Raw genomic sequence first — 27,471 nt, 5'->3', positions numbered from 1 at the left:
CAGATTTCCAGAGCAAATGTACGAACGCATCCCCTGTCTGACAGCAGCAGCAGGAGCAGCATCACAGCCTCACCACTGTTACCACTAGTGTTCGCGCACGCACAGGTCGCTTCCAAGGCTGCGACGGGATCCTGAAGCGTGGATTTTTCTATACCCCATGTACTTGTATTTTTTTGTACTTGCATGCATGTGCATAGTGTCCGGAAAATAATCTGTTTTAACCATGTTCGGCCGTCGCCGTTTCTACCCTTGGAGCTGAGGGGGCAATTTGATCGCACGTCGAACCGTGTGGGTCCGTAATGCACCACAGAAGGGACAAGAACTGCATGATTCTCGAGGTCCAGGTTGCGGCCTGCTTGTTAAAGATCTCCCTCCTCCCATCCTCCACCTCACCGTGATGGCCGAGGAGCAACAACCACCTGGGCAGCTCCAGAAGCTGGGCTCGGGAGGGATAGGCACCACCTTACCACCCCTGGTTCCGGGACTGCAAGGCTCGGAGGCTAGTGCACTGCAGCTCAAAATAAAGAACTCTATCTGGTAAGGACCATTAGCCCGCTTAGCTTTTAGCTCCGGAGGACTTCGCAGCTTCATGTCATTTGCTTCTTGTCTGGCTACTTAGCCGAGCCTCTTCTAACATGGCCAGAGATGTAATTGCAGCTCATTAGCAGCTAGCCTCGCTTCCTCCGCCCCATTTTCTGCAACACAGACATAGCAATGGTTTTATCTGTGGATTGGAAATAGATAATTTTCGTCCATTAAGATGTGAAGTATGATTTCTTTTGGACATTTTGTGCTACTAAAATGTGCTGTGGGACAGAGTGTGTGTCGTGTTTTTCTAAGCGGGCACTGCCACTGCCTCCACGTCCTGACTGCTAATGTTAGCTAAGAGCTACTAGTACTACTAGTGCTGTGTTTGGCTGGTGTTTTCCTATGTTATGTTTAGATATTGAGAGCAAGTTATCTTAAAAATGTCCAAACGGTTATTGGGTATATGTGCTAGCATGCACCATGTGCCGTGGTGACTCTATCATAGCCGTCAGTCGACTGACTCAGATGTGGTGTGGTTGGTAAACAACCCCGACGGAGCTCTGCTGCCTGGGCACGGCTGGTCTCCGAGAAACGTCTCGAAGCCTTTAGCTTCATAAACATGTGCTGTGCACGGTGTTATTTAGCTCGTTTATCTCAGCGAATTGACTCTGCTCGTTGCAGAAATCATTTCTATCGGGTCGCGAGAGCAGTTGCACGGTATATGTTCGAATGGAGGTCGCCTGTACGCCAGTGAAAACGCTGACACGGTTATTTGGAGTACACCCCCCCTCCCCCTTCCCTCCGCCACCCTTGTTTTTGTTGCATGTCTCGACATGCACCTCAATGTAGGCACACATCAGAGTGGCTGTGTCAAACATCTCTTGATTCCCCTGGTCAGTGGTCACTAAATATTGTCACACATATCTCCCTCCTGATTCTTACAAAAACTGCAAATGCTACTTTTTAATGTGTAATGCTTTAATATTTGTAAGATTGTCTCATGCCATTACAGTGTAGGTCACAAATGAAAGTTTCTAGATTTGTGTAATGCACAACTTCTCTTGCGCACTGTGTTCCTGATAGTGATTTCTTTTTACATCGACTCAAAAAAGTGTCTTGTTAATGCTATTAGTGTGCTATCATCAGTATGCATATTGTGGACATGCATGCAACTTTGGGAACAATATGCTCTCACTGTATGAGATGTGTTAATGTTGTGGTGTTGAAACAGGTTTTTATGGGTTTTCTTTGTTTTGTGGCCCTATTGCAGAGAGTCCTGGTTGGTGCTCATTACATTTGACCGTGTGATTGCAACTAAAGGTTACCCATTCTGAGTGATAGATGACACCTATGATCTCCATTTGGAGAGCTGGCACATATAAGTGAATGCTATCTCTCATGGAAAAGATCTGTCCTTGGCTTGGTTGTGATGGTGCTGGACAGCCCATTGGAAAGTTAAGATGAACTCTGGATGCTTCAGCAGAGTAGAGGTTTGACCAGACAACTCTCAATCTAGCCAAGTAGCCCCCATTTATTGAGGCAGAGCCTTTTATCACACAAATACAGGCTTTGTCTTTTCATTTGATCCTTTTAGGCCTTGCCTTTTTTATGTTATTGGGGAAATTGTGATCTTTTACATTTCGTCATTAAGACATTTTAAGATGTAAGTTCAATCACTAGGCCTATACTTTTCTCCATGGACCAGCAGAGGGGGTTGTCTGAGTAGACTACTTCTGATGTCGTAATAGGCAACATATATCCTAACTAAGCCAGCTTTTTATGTATTATTTTATATATGCCCCCAGAGTTGGTACAGTAAGTATATGCTGTTTGATTGAGGTTTCTGTCATAGTATGTTGCCAGTGTGTGCCTGTCAAGGTGTCTTTCTTAACACCAGTTTCACCTCTGTTTGTCTGTAAAAGAAGCTGTTGTCCTAATGATGCAACATGAGGCCTATAGCGGGGAAATTATGTTATCGGCCCCAGGCTGTAATGTAGTAATAACACAGGTGTAGTGTAGGATTATTTGACAGACTAATAGTTGCCTGATGTTTTTTTGCAAACGTACTAGTATTGTAGCAAAACAAATATAGGCCTACTACAAATACCGTTTTGTGTCCGCCATTTGAATCGATTCCACCATGTCTCTGTGTGTGTCTCTCTCTCGCGCGCGCATACATGAGGCTGGCGTTGGAGAGTCAGTGTTTATCAGAATAGGAGGGGAAACAGGATAGAATAGGAAGGAGGGGATGAAATCCCAACACAATGAGGATGATCATCTTCAAAGAGAATTGAAAATGAGCCTCACCACTGGCAAACATGGGGCTGTTTTCACAAGGGCAGAATCCAAATCCGAATGTTCGCTGCTACCATCAGGGCCAGAATGTAGGCATACTAGTGAGGGTGAGTTGAAATAATAGCATACATTTGTATGTGATCATAACATTATTATTTTCTATACTGAGAATTATTGTATGCAGTGTTTCCTCTATATGCATTTATTGGTGGCGGGCCGCCACGAATGAATTTCCTCCGCCACTAATTGATTCAGTCCACTAAAAAAAAAAAAAAAAAAAAAATGAACATTTGTGACACGATCTGGTGGAATGATCAAGGAGGGGGCAACGTCATTTTTCTGTTTTTTTACATATGCTTAAACTACAGATTGTAAGCTTTCAAATGATGTGTCATACATAGACATCGGGGAAAATGTAAGACGACAAGAGTATTTGAAACTTGTTAACCATGAAAACTAAATCCTGAGAAAACGGCGTTCAAAGATTTGGGACTTTTTCACACCTTCACACAGGCAGGTAATGGGCGGTAACAATAGCTGGTCAACCCCACCCCCAACCACTCCCCCTCTAGATTGACAGCTATCAGCTGTCAATACCTGTCAGTATTGGTCACTGGGTCAGACAGCTATAGTTATACAGTTATAACATTATTACCTAGCAAGGTATTACCTAAGCTAATTACCCAGCTTATTATTATTTGTGGTTGTTGTAACTGTTATTGTTAGTCTTTTAATGATACAAAAAAGTCTTCAATCAGAATCAGAATTTATTTTACAGTACACAAGAATAAAAATATTTTGCTTTGGTTCTTCAACAAGGTACATAGTCACAATAATAAGTAATAAAGTGATAAGTATAAGTGATGGTAGTCGCACTACAGCAGAACAATGGTGCGACAAGCTGTGCAAAGTACAATCAGTGTGCAAACATTAGTGTTAGTCACTGGGTCAGATAGACTTTTCAAAGAGAAGTTTACAGTACTTAGCTAGATATTGCTAACATTATCACCTAGCAATGTTATTACTGTAGCTAATTAGCCAGCGTATTATTATGGAGGCATTAAGAGTAATTTGCTGATGTCTTGTGCTGGAAATAGTGTAGTGCTCAGTAGTCAATGTCCAGCCTTATAGTTCAGTTTCAAGTTTCAAGTACAAGTATAGTTGGAACTGAGGGCAACAACTGAGAACATACAACAGACTATACACAGGTAAGCATTAGGGCTGCAACAACGAATCGATTAAATCGATAATAATCGATAACGAAATTCGTTGGCGACGAATGCCATTATCGATTCGTCTTTTTTTTCCTTTTTTTTTTCGGGTTTTGTTTCCATAACAAACCTACTTCCTGTTGACGCACGCCACGCTGTCTTGCGGCCGGTGTAGGCATCGCGAATCATAGCGAATCATAGCGCTACCTATGGCCGGAAAGGGTAGAACCTATGACTGTCCTATGACTGTCTGCTGTCAGGACATGCTAGTGAGTTAGCTAGCAGGGTTAGCTCGCTGCTGCCGCTAGCTGACTGTCACTACGCTGCTCGTCCAGCTGTAGTCTGCGTAGCTGTGCTGAGAACCAGAGCACTAACTATGTTTCTATAGAGGAGGGTTACACTAACTATGTTTCTATAGAGGAGGGTTACAGCTAACTTCCTATTGTTTTATTATATAAGTCCTGCTGGGCTCAGCCCTTCCATGGTCTCCTGCTCTCCATGCAAATGCAGAGTGAGGCACTGACTGTCGCCTAGCCTATTGTATGGAGTGAGAGGACACATTGCATTGTTTTGGAGCATATCTGTTATATAAAAACATTAGTGTCTTGTCTGTAGCCTATATTGCACTTTGGGTTACTGACCTTTACATTAAGCAAAGTTATTACCTAAAACAATGCATGTATTGAGCTAGAGTTCAACTACTTTATTGAAACAATCTACCGCCATAGTCCATGGCCTGTTGTTAAACCTATTTGATGTAGCAAAGCCTTTTTTATTTATATTATTTTTAATTTTTTATTAATACTTATTCATTTTGCACATGTATATGTATAGGCCTGGCTGATTTAGAAAACATAAAATAAAATTTGCAAAAAAAAAAAAAAAAAACTTTTGTAAAAAATCTTTTCCCCCCGCTTTTTGTGTATCCGATTTATCGATTAATCGATACGACAATCGGCAGATTAATCGATTATCAAAATAATCGTTAGTTGCAGCCCTAGTAAGCATGCAAGGTCTGTGAATTGACTATCAATAGATAACAGTGTTTCCTCCAGGAATTTTTACAATGGTGGCGGGTAGTGCTGACCGCGCGCGCACAGCGCGCGCCCGCGATTTTTTCCGCGTGCACGCGCATGAAACGCGCACGCGCGCTCAAAACAACGACGTAATTTCAGCCAAAACTCGAGGATGGCCCAAAAAAATAAAATGTTTTCCTGTACTTCTCCCGTGTGTCTCTTATTGTCTGTGTCTGCATGTTTTTCCAGCATGTAATTCCGTTGTCAATAAAAACAAAAACACTGATCTGACGTTTTTTTTCACAACGTTATTACTTGTCACTTTAAGCCCAGGAGGGAGTTAGCGATTAGCGATCTTTAGCTTAGCTTAGTTTAACAGAAGTATCTTCACTTTTAACATGACTTCCCGTGGTCGTAGAGGGCTGGTCGACGGCTTAAAATGACCGTGTAGACCTGTAGACCTTATCCAGCTATAGTCTTGTGTTTCTACCCCGGGCATAGCCGGTGTTATTCACGGACAAACACTCCTGTTAGAGTGGTTCTAGTACACTGGACATAGGTAACACATAGAGAGGCTTCTCCTCTCTCTCTCCATCCTACACTACACTACACTACGCATCCTATACTACACTACACTACGCTAGCTCGCGGTGTTCGGGTGACAGCCAGGGCGCGTTCGTAAATACGCTCTGGAAATCTGATCAGCACTCACGGAATGCCTCTTGTCCAATCAAATGACTTGGTCCCTTTATGACGTTGAACCCAGTGTGCGCTCCGGGGCTCTCAGAGCGAATTTACGAACGCAGCCTCAAGTTCAATACTCGCGACACACACGGACTGGTCCAGTTTCAGCGCTTGTGGGTGTGTCTAGCGCTGTGAAGGTCTGAAAAGCGGCCTAAATCTTTTTTTTTTTTTGGGGTTGAGAAATCTGAATGGTGGCGGAGGAAATTCCATCGTGGCGGTCCGCCACGATGAAATGCATGTAGAGGAAACACTGGATAATAAATCATGACACAGTTCAAAATGCTGTATCTATTAGGGGTGCAACGGTTCAGTTGGCCCACGGTTCGGTACGGTTCGGTATTTTGGGTCACGGTTTTCGGTACGGTTCGTTTCAGAAACAAATGCTACTATTTATTTACAAACTGTTACTTTACTTTATTTTGCTTATACATAATATGGAACTTTAACATACACATGTATATGTTATGTATATAATGTATATATAATTGTATATAAACAAAAAACACTTTCAAATGTCCAAAAATAAATAAACACGTTCGAAAGTAAAAGTGCACTTTAGCCTTGACAGCTGGTAGCCCGTATACAAACAGGAGGAAAACAAATTCACACTACAAAAGTAACACTTTCCACATAGCGTTCCAACATGTCATGTGTTGTATTCCAACGAGTTGCGACATCGTGGATTAATTTGTGTTTTGGTAAGTCTAACATATCTTGTTTAATTGTCAGAATATGGTGGGCTGTGGTGCTTTTGTTGAAGAAAGTGACTGCATGTCTGATCTTACCCAGGAGGCGGGACACCGGGGTTATTGCCACTGCCTTCTTGGCGGCGAGATTTACGACGTGCGCAAAGCAGCCGATCTGTGGCCCCAGTCCACCAGCTTCATGGATCGCATTTACGATATTTGCTGCGTTGTCTGTTGTTACGGGAATTGTTATGTTTGGCCTCTCCAACTTCCACTCAGTCACTGCATTTGTTAGTTCCTCTGCCAGGTGCGCGCTGGTATGGCTTTCGTATAGTGGACGAGTTTGCAGTACTGCGCTCTGCATCTCCCAATCCGGTGACATGTAGTGGACCGTGACAGTGAGGTAACTCTCCGTTGCCCGGGAGGTCCAACCCTCCGTAGTCAGTGCAAAGCTCTGTGTTTTTGCCAAATCGTCTTCAATGCCTCTGCGCGTTGTTTGGTAAATACCGGGGATTATTTTGGTGCTGAATGATGTACGGGAGGGGACACTGTAACGGGGCTCGAGAGTTTTTATCAGATTTCGAAAACCCAAATCTCCAACCACCGAAAAGGGCTGCAAATCCTTTGCAATGAACATCCCCACTGCATTGGTTATTTTTTTGTGTTTCTCTGAAGTGGTAGTGTACGTCTGTCCGAACGCATCAGAGAGAGACTGCTGTCTGCTCACTGACGCTACCTGACTGGCTTTCCTGCTCCCAGTCAGTGTTATCGTTGAGTGGTAGCGGCGAATATGCTGGTTCATGTTAGAGGTGCAACCATTTGCATATGGCACACGCTTTAAGCAGAGCTTGCAGACAGTAATATTTCTGTCCACTGTTTTCCCCCCCTTATTGTCGTATTCAACGGGAAAAGCGAATTGACCCCACACCGCAGACTTGTAGGAATCCGGGGCTTCCTCAAACTGTTGCGGCGCTCTCAGAGCTAATTTACGAACGCAGCCAAATCGCAGCATAAACCGAAAACCGTCACGGTTCACTAGTGAATTGAGCCGTGGAACGCAAACCGTACCGTCCGTAAAAAAACCGAGAACCGTTGCACCCCTAGTATCTATGCCCAACTGTTCTTGTTATTCAACAAAATATTGCCAGTGAGTTGTTGAGCTGCTGTGTCTAGTGGGGTGGGGGGCATCAAAGCTGCAACAGAAAGAAGATAGTACATTAAAATATTGCCTACAGTTACTGGCACTCCATATTCATAAAATACTACCATACCATGTTCATAAAATAGCTAGCCTAATACATGACAATGATAATTACCTAAAGTGCTCAGAGTAGTGTTAGCGGCTAGCTCGTTCATAACAAAGACAGGAACACATGTTTTTAAACTTTTAACATTTCTGTAATCTATTACACTTGACATGTTGCAGTATTCCAGTATTACACACTGAACATGAGTCTTATAACTTTTACAACGTAGACATACTAACCGTACTTACAACGTAGACAGAATACCGAGCTACAACAATGCTAGCATGCTAACAACAAGCTTAGTGCAGACTGAACAATGTGCTTTCAGTTAGTTGCTAGTGGGTAATAATAAAGAAATGTCTAAATACACGAACACACTGGTTTCAACTAGTAACTAACAACTAACTTAACTAACAAAGGCATGTACATGCATAGAAGATCTTACCTTAGAGTCTGGTCGAACACATTCTGGTGTAAACAAAGCAGCACGCTGCTTCCTGAATCCTCCCCCGTCGCCAGTCGATCGACCAATGAAAAAAACCTGGATCCAGTTTCTCCCCTCCCACAAGGGAAGATTTCCCAGGCTAAAAATAAGCTTATTTTGTTGATTAAGTACACGTATTTAACTATCGTAAAACTGCTCGAAAAAATAACGAGTGGGTACTTCACAACTTCAAGTTGCGTCTTATTACAAAAAAACGAAATCAGATGTTTTGATCTGAAAAAAGATTTGAGGCATTTGCAGTTTGCGCCCGTTTTGCAAATCCATGACGTCACGTCACATTTTAGCTGATTAAAATATATCTGATCGTGCCCCGCAGTGGTGTAGCGGTCTAAGCACTAGGGGTGTAAATCACCAGCTTCATCACGATACGATATTATATCGATTTGTTTGTATGACGATACAATGTTTGACGATATCACAATGTCAGTCACGATACGATTTCGATTTGATTCGATTCAAGATCGATATGACGATATGATCGATATGACGCGATATCATGTTGTGTGCGTGTGTGTGTGTCTGTTTGTGTGTATAAGTTGTATCCCCTCCCCGACCCTACCATGCCCCCCCAAAAAACACACGTTACCTGCTTTAGCTTAACTTCTGTTAGCATGCAGTGTTGTGAATATGTGTGTCTGTGCGGCTAGTTGGCCTGTAGCAGCCCAGTGGACGTGGAGGTAGATGTGTGTCCCTGTGGTGGGCTGTGAGGAACACACGGTGCTTGTTGTTTGTTTTATTCGCAAAGTTATTGTAGCTAACGTTAGCTAACTAAGCTAGGCAGGCTAGCGCAACGTGGGTTTGGAAGGACCGCTCAGAGCAGAGAGGAGAGGAGAGGTGGGGTTTGGGAGTCCGCATTTGACTGGCTGACAGCGTCAGTAACATGTGGGCTGCGTTCGTCAACTCGCTCTGAGAGCGCCGGAGCGCAACACTGGGTTCAACGTCAAGTCATTTGATTGGACAAGAGGCGTTCCGCGAGTGCTGATCAGATTTCCAGAGCGTGTTTGACGAACGCAGCCAGCGTCAGTCAACATGTTGAGTTTTCCCAACCGAGCAGAGAGTGTAAACGTCTGCTAGTCGCGCGCTGCACGGAAATGGTGACAGTCACGCAGAATGTGCCATTTCAAAATAAAGGTGTATCTTTAAGATGACGATATAGATCGATGTTTTTACATTGCGTCGATGTAATCAGATCGTTAGTTAATGAATCGATGCATCGATATCAATCGATGCATCGATATCAATCGATGCATCGATATCAATCGATGCATCGATGTGAATCGATGTATCGTTACACCCCTACTAAGCACTGGCCACTAGTGCAAGCTGCCCACCGGGGACTGGGATCGTATCCCAGCTCGCCAGATCCGGATATGGCTGGGGCACACACGGGGAGCGGCATATTGGGCGGCCGCTCCCGAGGGCGGTATAGGAGTATTTCCGGGCAAGGATCCGTCGCGCAACAGCGCCCCGGGGTGCCGGAGGAGGAGCTGAGGGCGTGTTTTGAAACAACCGACTGGGGGATGTTCCAGAGAGTCCACGGGGAGGACATAGATGGTCTGCTAGACTGTGTCACAGACTATATCAAGTTCTGCGAGGAGAGCATCGTCCCCATTAAAAAGGTACGGTGCTTTCCTAACAACAAGCCGTGGATAAATGGGAACATCAAGAACCTTCTGAAAAGGAAGAGGAGGCTGTTTAAGGCAGGGGACACTGAGGGAGCCAGGGCCACTCAGAAGGAGGTGAAGAAGGAGCTGAGAGCAGCCAAAGAGGAATACAGGAGGAAATTGGAGGGCGGGCTAGAGGCCCACAGCTCCAAGGAGGTGTGGAAGGGCTTCAAGAAGATCACGGGCCACAAGCAGCCACATCCTGTGGTGGAGGGGACCCGAGAGCAGGCAGATGACCTGAACTGCTTCTTTAACAGGTTTGACCAACCATCCCCCTGCCACCCCCCACAGCCCCCGACCCTGTCACAGCCCCCGACCCTGTCACAGCCCCCGACCCAGCCCCCGACCCTGTCACAGCCCCCGACCCAGCCCCCGACCCTGTCACAGCCCCCGACCCAGCCCCCGACCCTGTCACAGCCCCCGACCCAGCCCCCGACCCTGTCACAGCCCCCGACCCAGCCCCCGACCCTGTCACCCCCCCCATCCCCCTGTCACCCCCCACAGCCCCCGACCCTCTCCTCCCCTCTCCAATGTACCGCACCCCTGGCAACAGTAGCCCCCACTCCCCCTGACACCCCAGCAGCACCCCAGCAGCAACTGCCTCCCCTTACCAACACCAGGAGCCAGGGAGCATGCTTCACACCTGGAGACACCGGTACTCACAGCTTTATAACATCTGAGCAGGTGAGAAGGCAGCTTTCCAGGGTGAATGTGAACAAGTCCAGAGGTCCAGACAACATCAACCCCAGGGTTCTGAAGGTGTGTGCTGGAGAGCTGGCGGACACATTCCAACATCTCTTCAGTCTATCTCTAAGACTGAGGAGGGTGCCACAGCTCTGGAAGACCTCTTGCATCGTCCCAGTGCCAAAGAAGGGACGGCCCAGCACCCCAAACGACTACAGACCTGTCGCCCTGACACCACAGGTCATGAAGATCCTGGAGAGGCTAGTGCTGCAACACCTTAACACTAGGGGCGCGCCGTTTTTTTACCTACTAAAGCGCGACGAGGTGTGGAATCACACGACCACTATTCACAATGGGGGAGGGTGTACTGACCCACAAAAATCGCTAGATGGCGATGTCACGCAAGAAGCGTGGACACGCAACAGAAACACACCGTCCCCCACTGCCCGCAGCGCAGAGCGGAGTGGAGAGGAGATTCATCTAGGAGATTGATCGAGACTGCAGGAGTTTTCATTACTAACGAATGAAAGTTGATTAGCATTATTAAAAAATAACTGTAATATATATTGCAATGTTGTCCCTTTCACACATAGTTCCAAGTAATTTCCTTGGAATCCCAAGCTGTGTTGACCAGGTATCTGTAATGTTCACATTTATATATAACAGTAATACATATAGCAATAAAAGACAGCGCTGTAAATAGTGTTATTCTTGCACAATTGCACCCACAACATGTTATTGCCGTCCGGAGTTGATCAGCTCCAGATTGAACCAAGGTTCTTCGCTACAGAAACATTTTCACACAATGACAAACATGTGATGCGTTTTATATTATATTCTTTGAACAACAGAACGGGACAGGCGCCAGAAACTGCCATAATATACCATACATATCTGCCATATATCGTACCTCCGTTTTATATTGAGAAATATGATGATAAATACATATAGGGCGGAGCTATGATATGTGGTGTGTGGCTAGATATTTTCATGTAGCACTGTGACTGTGCCTATCTGTGGATTATTATTTATAAATAGTGGTCTCCTAAGAGGAGCGAGTCTTGATTTGTTTTATGCAACAAGGAGGAGACAATGGTTACAGAAACACACCTTGGGACTTGGTGGAGCGGGGGAAACCCGATGTCTTTGTTCAATGATCGGAAACGATTGAGAGCCATCAACCCTCCCTGGGGGTTGATGGGAGCCATCAACCCTGGGGGTTGATTGAGAGCCATCAACCCTGTAACTTAGAAACGAGTCGTCCCATACAGTGATTTTGTTTGTGCCTACTTGTTAGAAACAGAGCCTAGTATGTTTATAACCAAGTGCTTTAGTTTCTCTGCAATTGGCTACTATGCTGCCAAAATCAACTATCCAAATATGAATCTGCGTATATCTATGTACAACCTTGTTGTAGCCTATTATTATCATGGTCGACATGAGAATTGTTGGCTACTTCATATCACAACTGAACATTCATATATAGCCTATTGCATTATTTGAAAATTGACAGCGCTGTACATAGTGTCATTCAATGCACAAGCACGTAATTTCAAACGATTTTGGTCGACAGCGAAATACATTATCAATATCTTATTATCAATTCAACCCACTCAGAAATATCTGTTCGTTATATCGTTGATGATTACAGGCATAATCATCGCCGACATCATTTTATTTGATGTACACATTTCACGGCAAGAGACAGTTTATTCTCCCAACAATTGTTTGTTCACTGCACAACATGAACACAGTGAGGATTCAAACAAACACAATAATGAATACACTCTGCAACGGGACAGGCGCGAGAAACTGCCGTGGTTGAAACTGCCGTGGTTGAGAGAGTTGAGTACAACTGAGTACAACCTTTCTGGTGGGGGATTGTTTGAAGGGCTTGTTGGAGGAATTGGCATCCTTTGTGTGGTCAAGTCAAAAGTCAAAAGTCACTTTATTGTCCCATCACTGGGAAATTTGTATTGGGCTTACACCCCACAGCAGCCAACAAAGAACAACAGACAATACAGAATGTTAACACACAAACAGAAGGCAGCCTTGATTAAAACAAGAGTGGAAATAAAACGATAAGCAAGATATGTTCAATATTCATCTGGTGCAGTTTAAAAGTTTAACAGAAACGGGAATAAAAGAATTTTTAAATCTATTTAGTCTAGCGCGGGGGACTCTGAACCTCCTCCCAGAGGGCAGCAGTTCATACTCTGCATGTAGGACATGGGAGGGATTCATGATAATTCTATTAGCCTGTCTGAGAGTAGCCTGTTCAAAAATAGACTGCAGGGATGAGTGGTCTTTCACCCCTATGATCTTCCATGCAGTCTGGTGATCGGAAACGATCAGAAAGAGATCATTGAGAATAAGATGACCCTCCCCCATGCATCAACCATCAATTGTCAGGATTCATCTGTGATAAACAATTGCCTACTAATTACATGCCATTGAATATGTTTGCATATGAACACACTTATTCCTACATGATCAATATCTTATTATCAATTGGCAATACTCTCTCCCTTCTTCTCCTTACTTTCCTGTCTGTCTTCACTATATCTGGGACTGCCCCACTCAGAAATATCCGTTCGTTATATCGTTGATGATTACAGGCATAATCATCGCCGACATCATTTTATTTGATGTACACATTTCACGGCAAGAGACAGTTTATTCTCCCAACAATTGTTTGTTCACTGCACAACATGAACACAGTGAGGACAGCACACTTGTCTGTCTTCACTATATCACGCAAGAGAAACACACCGTGGGAGAAACCTGATCTTATTGTTCATTGATCGGAAACGATCGAGAGCCATTCAACCCTCCCCCATCAACATCAAGTGTATGTAACTCAGAACTTTGTAACCAGTCATGTGGACGATTTGTCTGTGGCACATGCACCAAGCCAGCAACGGTGTGCTGGGGATGCTGACTGTCCCATGGCCAGGCCTGATGCCTCTCCTGCCCTGTCTACCTGACAGCGCCCACGCTGAGCGCTCCGGCGACCTCCTATTCACTTTCTACTTTTTTTAAATATATATTGGTGTTCATATTAATTACCATACTTTTTACTTGGAAGAATTGACGTGAACATTGCAAGTAAATAAAAATGTTACTTGAATTATCTGTCTCTCTGTGTTCGTTTGTAGTAGAAATATCACATCTGATATATCTATGTAAATAGATTTCACTGCAACATGAACACACTATATTTTCACTTTTCACAACAGCTATTTTCATTTCATTTATAATGTGCAGTAAACAAACAAAATAATGTATACTCTCTGCAATTGGCTACTATACAATGGTGCCAAAATCAACTATCCAAATATGAATCTGCGTATATCTATGTACAACCCTGTTGTAGCCTATTATTATCATGGTCGACATGAGAATTGTTGGCTACTTCATATCACAACTGACTTTTAGACTTTTATTGCCATGACATGTAAACATGTTAGGAATTTGGTTTGGAACAATGGAGCACGGTTTACAGCAGGATAGGTGCAAGACAGGACAAGACAGTGCAAACCAACATCAAAGTGCAAGAGTCATAATTAATATAAATATAAAGTGCAGAGATCAAGTGTTCATATCCAGACAGTCCAAAGCTCTCTGGGTGGGGGTGGAGGGAGGGTAGATATATATATATATATATATAGCCTATAGCATTATTTGAAAATTGACAGCGCTGTACAGGCATAATCATCAAAAAAGACATTATATACAATATTATAAATATCCGTTTGTTATATAATATTTGTTGATGAACTACTTTGCTGTGGTACCTATGTAATACCACACAGCTTGATAGGTACATACTGTGCAGTGTATCATTCATAACTGTACATAGGCTACACATATCATAATATCTTATCACTATTGCATGGAACTTGGGTGAAAAAAAAACCTCAGCTCCAACAAATCTGAAGGGATTGTAAAAGTCATACTGTACAGTTTATCATTTTCATAACTGTCTGTACATATACATATCTTATGTATCACTATTGCTATATATAGCCCAGGGTTTCCGTTAGAAAAATTTGCCGTCGGACATCGTGTCCGGGAAGAATTCGATTTACCGGACAAACGTGATATATTCCGGTCATCATATTAAAATATAATATTTTTTTTTTTTTCCAAAATCATATATTTTTTTCCTCCAAATCTAATGTTTGTCGCGGTGATTACTGTTGTGTAGCGGCCTATATATGCCATTTAATGTCTATTTCTCATCCGATACGATTAGATGCGAGCTATATAATATATAATAATATAACATGATTTGACGCATGCGCGCTATGCCATGCGTCAAATCCAGCGCTGAACGGGTCCAGCGCTGAACGGGCGCCTCACTGGGAACTGAACAGACAGCATCGATCAATGAACGGACTCCACATTACGTTAACTGAAGTTTGTTAAATTGTTCGGGATTAATGTGAGTTTTCTATTTTCTCTTTACAGTTTTACCCTTTTTTTTTTTTTAAATCAATAAAACAACGTCATTTCTATAAGTCTCGCTGGTTGGGAAGGCATTTCGTTTAGCTCGGGAGTATGACAATGGGAAGAACATAACTGTTTATTGAGAAACAATTGATAGGCAGTCTGGGATACGTATATAAAGAAATACCACAATGTCTAGATGTATAACATTTTATTGAACAGTAACAGTGCAAGCATGTATAGGCTACGGGGAACAGGGATTTTGGTCAGTAGGTCCTTTGTACAGAGGGCGTTTCTCTCCGACAACGCGTTCCCAGGTACCATGGAAGTCATAGGTAGTCCAGCACACTGACAGAGAGACAGACAGACAGGCAGACAGACAGACAGATAGACAGACAGACAGACAGACAGTCAGCTTACTTCTACCCTTTTGAGTGGAATTACTCCTTTAATTAGCTGTTAGCCATCTCAAAGCCCCCTGAGTTGCTCGTCAACACTGAGAATAGACCACATTATAGAAACCAAAACACCGTTTTTTTAAATCCACAGGGAATAACCGAGAGTGTAAGGAAAGGCACACCCAGCGCTGTCAGTGGTGGGGAGACTTGAAGTGGCTTTGCTTGATTTCCATCACAGATTCAAGGATTGAAACACTGATGAAAATAGGGAGTAATAGTGATGGGATTATTTTAGATTATTTTAGATTAGATTAGATTAGATTAGGTGAGATTCAACTTTATTGTCATTGCAGAGTACAAGTACCAGACAACAAAATGCAGTTTAGCATCTAACCAGAAGTGCAAATAGTGATATAAAAACAAACACTTAACTTTCGGGGAAACTGCTAAAATAAAATAAATTAAATAAATTTAAAAAGAAAGCGACTATTAGCACCGCCGAATGACAACAAACGTATGAGTAATGAGTAAAACAATGTCACTTTTATAGTATGTTGTTTAACTTGCCGTTCGGTCGCCATGGCTCTGGTGTGTGTAGCAGCTTCAGCTAGCTGGCTGGAAACTTCTAGGGGTGCGTTCGTAAACACGCTCTGAGAGCGCCGGAGCGCACGCTGGCTTCGATGTCACAGAGCGACCGAGTCGTTCGATTGGACGAGAGGCGTTCCGCGAGTGCTGATCGGATTTCCAGAGCGTGTTTACGAACGCACCCAGCCAGCTTTAGCGAATTGTATTCAAAGGGAATTATTTTCACCGGACAATATGTCCGACGACTTTTCAATTTGTCGGACTTCACCAAATTTTACCGGACAAAGACCGGCAATTGCCGGTTAACGGAAACCCAGATATAGCCTATATATAAACACATTATGTTACAAATATCAGTCTTATCCACTGTATCTAATTCAGCACTGAAGCCTGAAGGTTGAGCACAGTGTGTGCCCCCTTGCTACCTCTGCTGATATAAAAGAGAATTGCAGCCTTGGAGAAAAAGATGGCAGCCGAATCCCAAGGCAAATACACAGACACACACAGAAATACTGCAAAATCGCTTTATACTAACTGGATTTTGAAAATGTAAAGATGCTGGGTGGTAGAACGCACATATCTAGGAAAAGTCATGAAAGGAGGGTCCTGAAATTTGATCGAGTGCAAAGGTAGATTTTTTTTTGTACTCACTGGTGCTGTTTAACACCTCACGGCTGATTAAGTGTTAAGCCCCAGGTGAAGGACTTCCTGGACCCCCGGCAGTTTGCATACCAGGAGAGCATGGGGGTGGAGGACGCCATCATTTACATGCTGCACAGGGCCTACACACACCTGGAGAGGCCACAGAGCATGGTGAGGACCATGTTCTTCGACTTCTCCAGTGCATTTAACACTATCAAGCCATCACTGCTGGCTGACAAACTAGCAGTGATGTGTGTGGAGGACTCCCTGACGGCTTGGATCCACAACTACCTCACAGACAGGCGTCAGTATGTGAGACTGCAGGGCTGTCAGTCTGAGGTGGTGGTGTGCAACACCGGTGCCCCCCAGGGAACTGTTCTGTCACCCTTTCTCTTCACCCTCTATACCTCCGACTTCCAGTTTAGCTCCGACCAGTGCCACCTGCAGAAGTTTTCGGATGACTCCTCTATCGTCGGTTACATCACAGACGACAGGGATGAGGAGTACAGGGCCCTGGTGGAGAGCTTCGTGCAGTGGTGCGACACCAACTACCTTTTGCTTAACACCAGCAAAACAAAGGAGTTGGTGGTGGATTTTAGGAGGAAGAGAAGGACCCCAGCCCCCATCACCATCAAGGGGGTGGAAGTCGAGAGGGTGGACTCCTACAGGTACCTGGGAGTACAAATTAATAACAAACTGGACTGGACTGACAACACCGAGGCTCTTCTCAGGAAAGGGCAGAGCAGACTGTTTTTCCTGAGAAGGCTGAGGTCTTTCGGTGTCTGCAACAAGCTGCTGCAAATGTTTTATCAGTCGGTGGTTGCCAGCGTTCTGTTCTTCGCCGTGGCCTGCTGGGGTGGAAACATCTGTGCCAGGGATGCTGCGAAGCTAAACAAACTGGTGAAGAAGGCCAGCTCTGTGGTGGGGACCGGGCTGGACAGCCTAGAGGTGGTGGCAGAACAGAGGATGGGGAAAAAACTGGCGGCCATGCTGGCCAATCCCTCCCACCCGATGTACTGCGAGCTGGCAGGGATGAGGAGCAAGTTCAGCCACAGATTTGTTCTCCCCCGTCAAAGTACAAAAAGATTTGGACAGTCCTTTATTCCAGCTGCACTCCGACTCTACAACCAGGCCCTGCAGGGTGGGGGAGACCTGGAGATGGAACTTTTGGAACTTTTTACTTATTGAGCCTGCACTGTTTTATGTTTTTTTATTTTTGTTTTTCTGTTTTCTGTACTGAATGTTTTCTGCCCTAACTGAGCTGTTTGACAACAAAATTTCCCCATTGGGGACAATAAAGGTTTTCAATCAATCAATCAATCAATCAATAACAGGTGCTGGGTAGGGCTGCAACTAACGATTATTTTGGTAGTCGACTAATCTGTCGATTATTTTTCCGATTAGTCGTGTGGCTTTTCGCTGCGCGTAAATGGCGACGCAGAAGCATAAATCCAGCTTAACTAGCTATCTAACCTAACGTTACGCCAAGCTACAGCTGCTCACAGAGCTAGTTGATTGGCTAGCTAGCATTGCTGGCTAGACTACAGACAGCTCACGTTAGTAGGCTACGCTTGGCGCTGTTTATCTTACAGACAGCTCGATGGTGGACTCAACATAATTGAAATAGCATTCACTTATCAAGCATCATTCATGATCATCCACCATGACTACCTGGTATTTTAATAGCGACCACCCCTCACTTCATTTCATCTTGCGTTCTCCTGGCTTCAACATGGAAAACCCCTGCTACGTAACGTTACATACAAGCGCCTCTGTCTGTCACACGCGTGCCACAGGGCAAATAAATTAATAGCACAAACGCTCATAGCATGTACAGCCCTGTCCATGAGACGTTGTTTTCCAACATGTAACAGTAAAGCTAACATAAACATTACGACCCTAACAATATAACGTTAGCCAGTTGGCTAACAACGTTAGCTAAAACTTACCCAGCTGATTCTTGCATGGCTCCCGTAAAAAAAAAAAAAAAAAAAAAAACCTGTTTTTTTTCTTTTTTTTAAAAATACGATTAGTCGACACTAAAATTCCACGTCGACGAGTTTTTATGATCGACGTCGTCGTTGCAGCCCTAGTGCTGGGCTCGAGGAGCCAGTCAGCTAGTCTGCCTGGCGGCCTCTTCTGGGACTGCCGGCCACGGGGTCGTGCGGCGGATCCTTCGCAATAGGCAGGGGATAATTGGATGCTAGGTTGGGTTCAATTGGCTACCAAATTGGGTGAAAAAGGGATAAAATCTGATATATATATATTTTTTTATATATATATATGATCCTAGATCAGCGCTATAATGGATGTTGACTAAAAGTGCACCTAAATCCACGCCCATCTCTCTCTAACCGCTGATCCAAAATCAGATCAATGACATTAAACATTCAGTTGACGACGTGACACAAGGGCTACTCCTGATTGGTCTAAATGTGAACCGGCATGAGAACCGTGCAGACTCAACCATCCCTGCTCAGCAGTCTTACCTGCCGAAATGCTCGGGCGCCTGTGTTTTCTCCTCGCAAATAACGGGCTAAAAGTCACCGGTAGTACCATCCAAAAGATACAAAAAGCTGATCTAGCTAGCTAGGTGCACAAATAAGATATCATGTTAAATAACGAAAACAGCGACAGATGGATGGATTTTTCAAGAAAAAAGATGTCCCAGACACTTCAAACATTGCTGAAGCTAGCAGTGGCTATGAGCGATCCGAAACTGCATGGCTGGCAAAGGAGCTAGGTGGTGGATCAGCTAACAACGTTTATGGCGGGGTACCACCACCACCACCAGCTACAACTACAGCGGGAGAGCCATCAGCATCGGCTAGCTGTGTTGGTGTATCAGCAGACATTAGCAAGTCAAAAAACGATTCTTATGTGCCGTCACTTTAGCAACGACAGTATTGGCAGGGAAAAAAGAAGGGGAGTCGATTTTTTTATTGACAACGGAATTACATGCTGGAAAAACATGCAGCTAAAATTCAGGGAACATTTGGACAATAAGAGACACACGGGAGAAGTACGGGAAAACAGGGCTCATGTGGGTGTCATCAAAGGTAAGAGTTTGTTTTCTTTAACTCAGCTGATACTCAGCTGTTTACCGAATGCTCCATCTGACTGTGATTTTACTTCCGTAGTGTGGTGGGTTGACATAATTCACGCACGGAACTATGGGTTGGGAGGGAGTATTGTTCCGTCCGCAGTTGAGTGCGTAGTACCCAAGTTGTTTAGTCTGTTCTATTTACTGCTTGAGTGTGTTGTTGACAATCGTTCATGTCCTTCATTAAACGTTTATATTCTGTATATTGTTATATATATTTTTTTGCCATCCTCCCTCTAGTTTTGGTTGAAATTAGGTCGTTGTTTTGAGCGCTACGCGCGCGGACAGGGCTATCCGCCACTAATGTAAACATTCCTGGAGGAAACACTGGTATGTGTCTATTTTTATACAGATATAATGTTGATGGATAGCCTAGAGGCCTGGGCAGATTCGGTCAATTAAGTGACTGAGTTTGTGTCACAATTCATGTTGTTTTGTCCTCTCTCTGTCCGTTGGTCAAGGGACAATACTGTATGGTATTCACAGAGTACCTTTGGTTTGTCTAGCCTAGTTCGTGGAGTGTAACCATGAGCATGTACAGATTAGCAATGTGACAGAGGAAGTGTGGCTTTAAGTGAAGCATACCACACATTATCATAAGATTATATCTAGGCTAATTGAAAGGGAACATTTCACTCATCAGAGTGTCAGCTGAATCTGGCAATTATCACTCTCGTTTCCCGCTCTCTGCCTCAAGGACACGCTCTGTAGCCTGCCTGCCGATGTACTGCATTTTAAAAGAAACCTTGCACACAGAGGGTCTTCTGGACAAGGGTTGAATGTGGTTTTAGCCTACATATCCGGAGATAGAAAAAGTAGGTTTATTTGAACACTTTTAAAAATGATTATCAAACGTGGTTACTGAAGTTTTCGTTAAAAAGATGGGAGATGCATAACAGAATTTTCTTTGGGAGTGTTTTTATACCAAACTATAATAAGGTGTGAGTTGAATGGGAGAAGGTCTGATGAGCATTCAGCACCCGAAGGCTGTACACCGAAATTCACTTAGCGAACTCCCTACTCATTGAGTTTTCACCAGCCGGGAGACAGTCTGTGTCCTGAAAAAACCTCAGAATATGCAAAGCGCTGCATTTGAAAATGTATCTGTACTGAAATCGGTTTAGATTAGGTTTTACAATAGGTTATAGCAAATAAAATAAAAAATAAGGAAAGGAGAGGTTCAATGGAGTATGGGCTTTGTCAACCTTGGTGATTTTGTGCTTGTTTTTCCTCAGTATTCTTTTCTTGTATATTGTACATCACAGCCATATTAAGATGGATCGCACTGTTTACAGAAAGCTCTTTGAATACAGTCGCTTTTCTTTTCCCATAGACAAATGTCTCGAAGCACTTTCAAACAAGACCAATATGAAACAAAATAAATACAGTACAAACAAGATGACTAACACCGAACCATAGACCCCTCAAAAGGCAAGCCAGGCTAAAAACTCTCCAGAGGGAAGGAAAAACATAGGGCAGGCACAGTCTCGAGAAAAAAAAAAAAAAAAAAACTTTGAGAGAAAGAAACCTTGAGAGGAACCAGACTCCAAGGCGGAACCCATCCTCCACTGGCTGACGAGGAGCTGAACAGTAACTCATGTGGAATGCGGTGTAGAGTGGCACACGAGTTCAGGGGTGTGCATCGTGAAGGACAGCCTCCTGAGTGGGACCCGTGGGGAATTTTGCAGCCTTTTAAAATTCATAGTGCTGGCACTGTCGACTGTCTGCAAGGCTCTTCTCCGCCGTCTGTGTTGTGGCAGCTTTGAGGGGACGGTGGGTTACAGTTGAAAGGGTTCATTGGAGTGTGGGTTGTGTGTTTGAGGGAGGGGGGAGAGAGGTCAACCATGTCTATCTCTTCCCCTGCCCATCCCCCCCACCCCCACCCCCCGTCCTCCTCACATGGGTCAATCAGAATAGCACAGCTTTGGTGCTCCAGCCGTGTCCCCAGTGTCCCCTACAGTCTGTGGGGTTTAGCGGCGGACGGTAGGCAATCCTCTTCTTCCCCCCAAGGCGGCCATATTGAGGGATAAAGACACTGCTAGTGAACAGCCAGGGCTGTCCCCCTTCCTGGCGGCTCTGAGGGTTGTTTACGTTCTGTAGGAGGCAGGAGGGGCCAGCAGCCTGGGGCAATGGTGGGGGGTGGGGGGGGGGTCTGCTCTGCTGCTTTCAGATACCAGGCCTTTTCAAGGGGAAAAAGATACAAGCTGGGTCTATAATGTATTAATGGGGGGAAAAAACATATTTTTATGTGTGTATTTTGTGTTTGACTTACAGTTGGAATTGGAAAGAGCATAAAGCTGAAGTATCTCTCAGAACGTTTTAGAATGGTTTTTCTTTTCAAAGGCTGTAATATGACATGTTGCATTATCGATACATGAACTTTTATAGAAGGCTTTCTTTGAATTGAATCTCTACTAGCCTAATTCAGATGCATGCAACAGTAGTGAAATAGTGAGCAACAAGTACCATATGAAGCTGGCTGCCGCTAGGTAAAGACAGCCGAATTAGAATGGACATGCTGGAGTGTACAGGGGCCAAGTTCAGAGACAGCCAGGGTACGTATGGAGCTGTAGGGGGACCAAGTTCAGAGACAGACAGGGTACGTATGGAGCTGTAGGGGGACCAAGCTCAGAGACAGACAGGGTACGTATGGAGCTGTAGGGGGACCAAGCTCAGAGACAGCCAGGGTGAGAGGATTCAGTCACCTCGACTCCCTTGCAGCCTTGCCAGCCCCAGGGTTCAACAGAACATGAGCTTAGAGCTTCCTCTCGACATCCAGCACAACGTGGGGGATGGTGATCAGTGATCACCCCTGCTACGCTAACACAGACCTACAACCCCGACACACCTCACTCTGAGACGCTAGCATTCATTCACCATTATCATATCCCCCCCCTCCCCCGCATTAAAGGCATTTGAGCAATACATTTGTTAGCCTTAATTAGATGACGACCCAGCCGAGTCAGGTTATAGCGTGGCGTAAGCGATTAGGCTACTCTGCTGGTTAAATACTGCTCAGTGAGGAGATAGCTCTGCTCTGTGTGGCCAGAAAGGAGATGTAGTTTTCCTCTCTACCCATCCTCTCCTCTCCTCTCCTCTCCTCCACCTTCCTCTCTACCCATCCTCTCCTCCACTTCCATCTCTACCCCTCCTTTCCTCTCCTCTCCTCCACCTCCCTCTCTAACCATCCTCTCCTCTTCTCCACCTCCCTCTCTAACCATCCTCTCCTCTTCTCCACCTCCCTCTCTACCCAGTATTAGTGCTGCAGAACATTTCCAACTTGATTGACGTGCTTCTGAGGAGCCCTGTGGGGGTGTGGGGTTCTAAAGGCCGTATCTTTCCCTTTCCCATCCATCTCCCCCCACAGCAACAATGGCTTAACGAGCCTGGCTCCTTCTACCTGGCCCAGCCTTTACCTAGAAGCAGCTTAATGAGAGGGATCAAGGCCGAGGCCTGGTTATCAACACAGAGAGACGTCCTGGTGTCACCTAGTAACAGGCCATTAAAGCTCACTCTCCCTGTCGCTGCTGACAAAAGCTGATTCTCACTTGCCCGGTGTCACGTCACCTAGTAACAATGCTGACCTCTGAAGTGTTCTCTCTGACCTGTTAACAGACTAGTCTAGTAGGTCCAGTTGCTCATCGTAGCTGGTGTTAGAGAAATATTTAAGTATCTAAATGGAAAATAGAAAAAATGGTTTCTTCAAAATGCGTAGAAAAGGTGTTTAATTTTTAAATTTCTTTTGCTAAAAGGGGAACAGTTTAAAAGAATAACAGACTCTGGTAGTCAAACGTTCTCAGGAAAAGTGTCTACAGAGAGGAAACATGGATGTAACAGTCATGCCCTCAGTTAAGGCCCAAGCCAATCACAGGGATTTCCTGTCTACATAGGGGAACACAAACGTCAGTCAGGTCTTTTGTGATCATTTAAATGTGTCTGTTAAAAACTGTCTTAAATGCCAATGTCAACTTTCAAGTAGGAAAAACAGGTTATCAGGTTGATGTTGTTAAGTGTGTTAATTCTGCCCAGACATTCTGACTGATAGTCACAAGAGTAATCAATGACAAAATGTTTATCATACCAATAATTCTGCTACGCTGGTCAAACCTGACCTGGCTGCCTTCCTGTGCCTGTCACGATGATCTCCCCGGTTGGCCTCTCACTTTGCTTTTGCTTTGGGTCGTAGTAGGGCATCGTCTGAGCCAACCGACTCTGTAAAGGCTTAAATCTTGACTAATTAAGTGCCAAGTTGCCTACCAACTGGTAATGTGTTATGTAGTGAGCTGACCTTGGGGGTATTCCATCAACGTCGTTAAAGAAAAACCCAGGCTTGTTTTTGATAAATCTTGCGAAATTTATCAGAATAAGCCTGGATATTCCTTAAGCCACATTGATGGAATACCCTCCTGATCCGAAGCTGTGCATGCTGTACGGGTGCAGTCACGTTGGATCAGGAGTGTAATGGATCAATCACCTCTTGAAATGCAGTGTACACACACACACACACACACACATACACACACACCCACCCAGATAAAGTGTTTAGCATTCTGCTCATCTCGATTAACCTTTTCCGTCATGTTGTGATCCACACCAATAGCCAGTCTCAGTCGTGTCCTGACGTGACATCTCTGAAAGCTATAGAGTGGAAATTGGGTCAAATGTGTGTTGTTTGGAGTGGGTGGACTCAGCGAGGGGCCTCCCAGAGAGGCCCTGACTGAGGGCATTTAGCAGAGTCTTCCAGTTCACTTCCTGTGAGAAACTAGTCTTAACAGGCTATCTGTGAAACATTGTAACCAGCAGTGAGTCAGTGAGTCCGTTTCTCATTCTTATTCCAGTATCTGAGGCGCCACTGTGTGTTTCTGGTGTCAGGCACTTTGACTGACCCGACGTGAGTTGAATGGACAGATCGACTAATAGCATGACATTGCCATGAGGTCAAGAGTTCTTACAGGACCTTTATATGGATTAGATAGATACTGGTTCATACTGGATCCCCAAGTCCCCCCCGCGCCATGACTGTCAAGGACTTGTTGGGGCGCTGGTATTAATAGACATCCAGTGTGATAGGACATTTATGCGGTGTCTGTCTCTCATTTTACACATGACAACATGTGTTCCTGGGATATATCGGTTATGACCCGGGCGAAGCGGATGGGAGTGTTGTCTCATGCCGCACATTCCCCTGATTTATTAATAAATCCGGTTTATGCACGGCGCTCACATTACACCTGCGTCATACTAACTCATGTTATGTCTCTCTCTCTTTTGCAGCAAATCTGTACAATCAAAAGTGGACAACATTTTGGTGAGTATTCCAGCTTTGTTGTGAGCCTTGAACTAAGACGCTGACGGGATGTTTTTCCATTCACTGTTCTGGTATTTATTTCTCAATGTTGTAGCTTTAAATGATTATGAATTATTATTTTAATTGGAGTAAATAACTGGAAGGACATAAATGAATGTCCTCTGAGTGTAAGATCGTAGCTACAGTAGTAGCGTATCTCACTCCTGCCGGTGTGAGGAGGCTGCTAGCCCGTCAGAGGATGAAGCAGGGTGGCAGCTCTGTAGCGTTTGAACAGGTGCTTCCATGTTTTGTTTATTTATACCACACTTGATGTCAGAGCTTAAAGCAGCCGCGCGTTATGAAACCGCGTTATGGCGGACTATCAATGAAGTGCTGGACAGTTCTTCATAGTTCTTCACATTTGTCCATTCTAAATGGACTGACTTATATAGCACCTTATTCCAAAGCGCTTTACAACGGCTTCTCATTCATCCATTCACACACATTCACACACCAATGGTGGCAAGCTACCATGCAAGGTGCCGGCCCCCTCATTGGGAGCAATTTGGGGTTCAGTGTCTTGCCCAAGGACACCTCGACATATGTGACTGCTCCTGGTGTTTCTGGACACCTCTCGGAAATGAGAAAGACGTCAAATTCGTCTTTAAATTTTTTTTTTTTTTTTTTCAGATTTTCGTTTTTTTAGCTAACATTCAACTCGAAGATGTGAAGTACCCACTCGTTATTTTTCCGAACAGTTTTCCGTTCATTAAATAAGTGTAATCTATAACACAATGACTTCGTTTCTTGTTGTTTGATGGGGATTCATTATCTTTGATGGGGATTTTCTGTGCTTAGTGATTTCCGGTGTAGCAACTTTCAAATACTCATGTCGTCTTCAATTTGTTTCCGATTTCAATGTATGATGCATCATTTGAAAGCTTACAATCTGTAGTTTAAGCACATGTAAAAGACTGAAAAATGATTTCGCCTACAGGTAGCCCTTTTCATTGGGCTGTGTCACATATGGCCAGCCCGGGTTCGAACCGCCAATCTGCCGACCTTGCGATCATTAGACGCCGGCTCTACCTCCTGCGCCACAGCCGCCCCTAACTTGCATAATTTGTTGTGTAATGTATATTTTACAGAATTTGGTATGAATGTTCTATATGTGAAATGTTTATTTTTTTCTTAGTAGTTTTGTTCTGATGAAACTGTGAACTCATATCCTCATATTGTCATTAGATGGTTAGTTACGTCTCCTTGAAAGTTAAGACACATCTGTGTGACTCATATCAGGATTCAGGCCTATAAAAGATTATCTGTTGCTGTCAATAGAGACGGCTGCTATGGATAAGATCCAGTGTGCTGCTTTCCCTAGATTAGAGGCAGAAGACAGGTGAGCATGGGTCAAGGTAACACAAGTCTTTTCTATTGACAATACAATACTGCAGGTTGGACTTCGGCTATGTTGAGGAGAGAGAGAGAAAGTCCTCGAATGAACCTCACCACTAACACTGTAACCTACTTACACCCACGACTAAACACTTAAGGAGGTTCAACGGGTTTGGTTGTCCTGATTGATCTGCCTCGCCTCGTACTTCCTCGTCCCAGGGAGAGGGAAGGGGAGTGGCGCTCCGCTCGCAGAGGTTGAAGTCCTGTCTCATGTACTTCTAAGTGCACAGTGCAGATGCCCCTGGAGGACCTGGAGTTTCACACTAACCTCCCTAACCATGGCAGATGCCAGAGTCAGCGAGACACGCATGACCCCCCCATCCCCCCCCACCCCCCAGTCAGCGTTACAGCACTGGATGTTGCAATCTCACCAGCCACTTTGCGTCAGCTCCACTCATTAAACTTTTATGTCTTCAGCTGTATTCCACATGGATCTGTTCGCTTGTGTGTGGGGGGGGGGGGTTCTCTATTTTTTTTTTGATTCTGGCAGATTTTGTTTTCTTTGCCTCCTACGGATTTCTAGAGGACATGGAAAAGCACTAGCGTCTAATATTAGCCTCATTCTGGCTCCTCCTGTGTTGATTCACAGACTTTTTGGGTGTCTCAACTGCGGCGTTAAGTAAAACACACATCAATAATGGAAGGTGTGTTGATCTACTGGATGTGTTTCCAGCCTCCAGAGTGTGTCCTGTGGAGACGGGAGAAAGCTCTCAGGTGAGAAGTGCCAGGTTCAGGGCCTGAATACAGTTGTGAGTGGGGTGTGTAACCCATCTGTGTGTATGCTTCATCACTGACCATGACCATACCCCACTAGTAGTGATGTGTCTGTAGTAGAACTACTACTACTACTATTACTATTACTACTACTATTATTACTACTACTACTACTACTACTACTACTACTACTACTACTACTACTACTACTATTACTACTACTACCACTTAGGGTTGGGACGATTATCGTTTTTA

At 44.4% G+C, this 27,471-nt stretch overlaps 1 protein-coding gene across 1 annotated transcript in view; it reads right to left on the bottom strand.

The window, feature by feature from the left end:
- tex9 (testis expressed 9) overlaps positions 1–26,714 on the bottom strand; it is a gene marked incomplete at both ends in the record, with an annotated part of 31,164 nt that extends 4,450 nt beyond the window's left edge. The window contains one exon of the mRNA XM_080526088.1: positions 26,649–26,714. Within this exon, the coding sequence (XP_080382214.1) occupies positions 26,649–26,714 (66 nt within the window). The remainder of the gene's footprint in view (positions 1–26,648) is intronic.
- Between the last annotated feature and the right edge of the window lie 757 nt (positions 26,715–27,471).

The sequence above is a fragment of the Nansenia antarctica genome (genome assembly GCF_963989245.1).
Source record: "Nansenia antarctica genome assembly, chromosome: 1".
Lineage (NCBI taxonomy): Eukaryota > Metazoa > Chordata > Actinopteri > Argentiniformes > Microstomatidae > Nansenia > Nansenia antarctica.
Note: the sequence above shows the minus strand (reverse complement) of the source record. Positions and strands in the feature narration are given on the sequence as shown.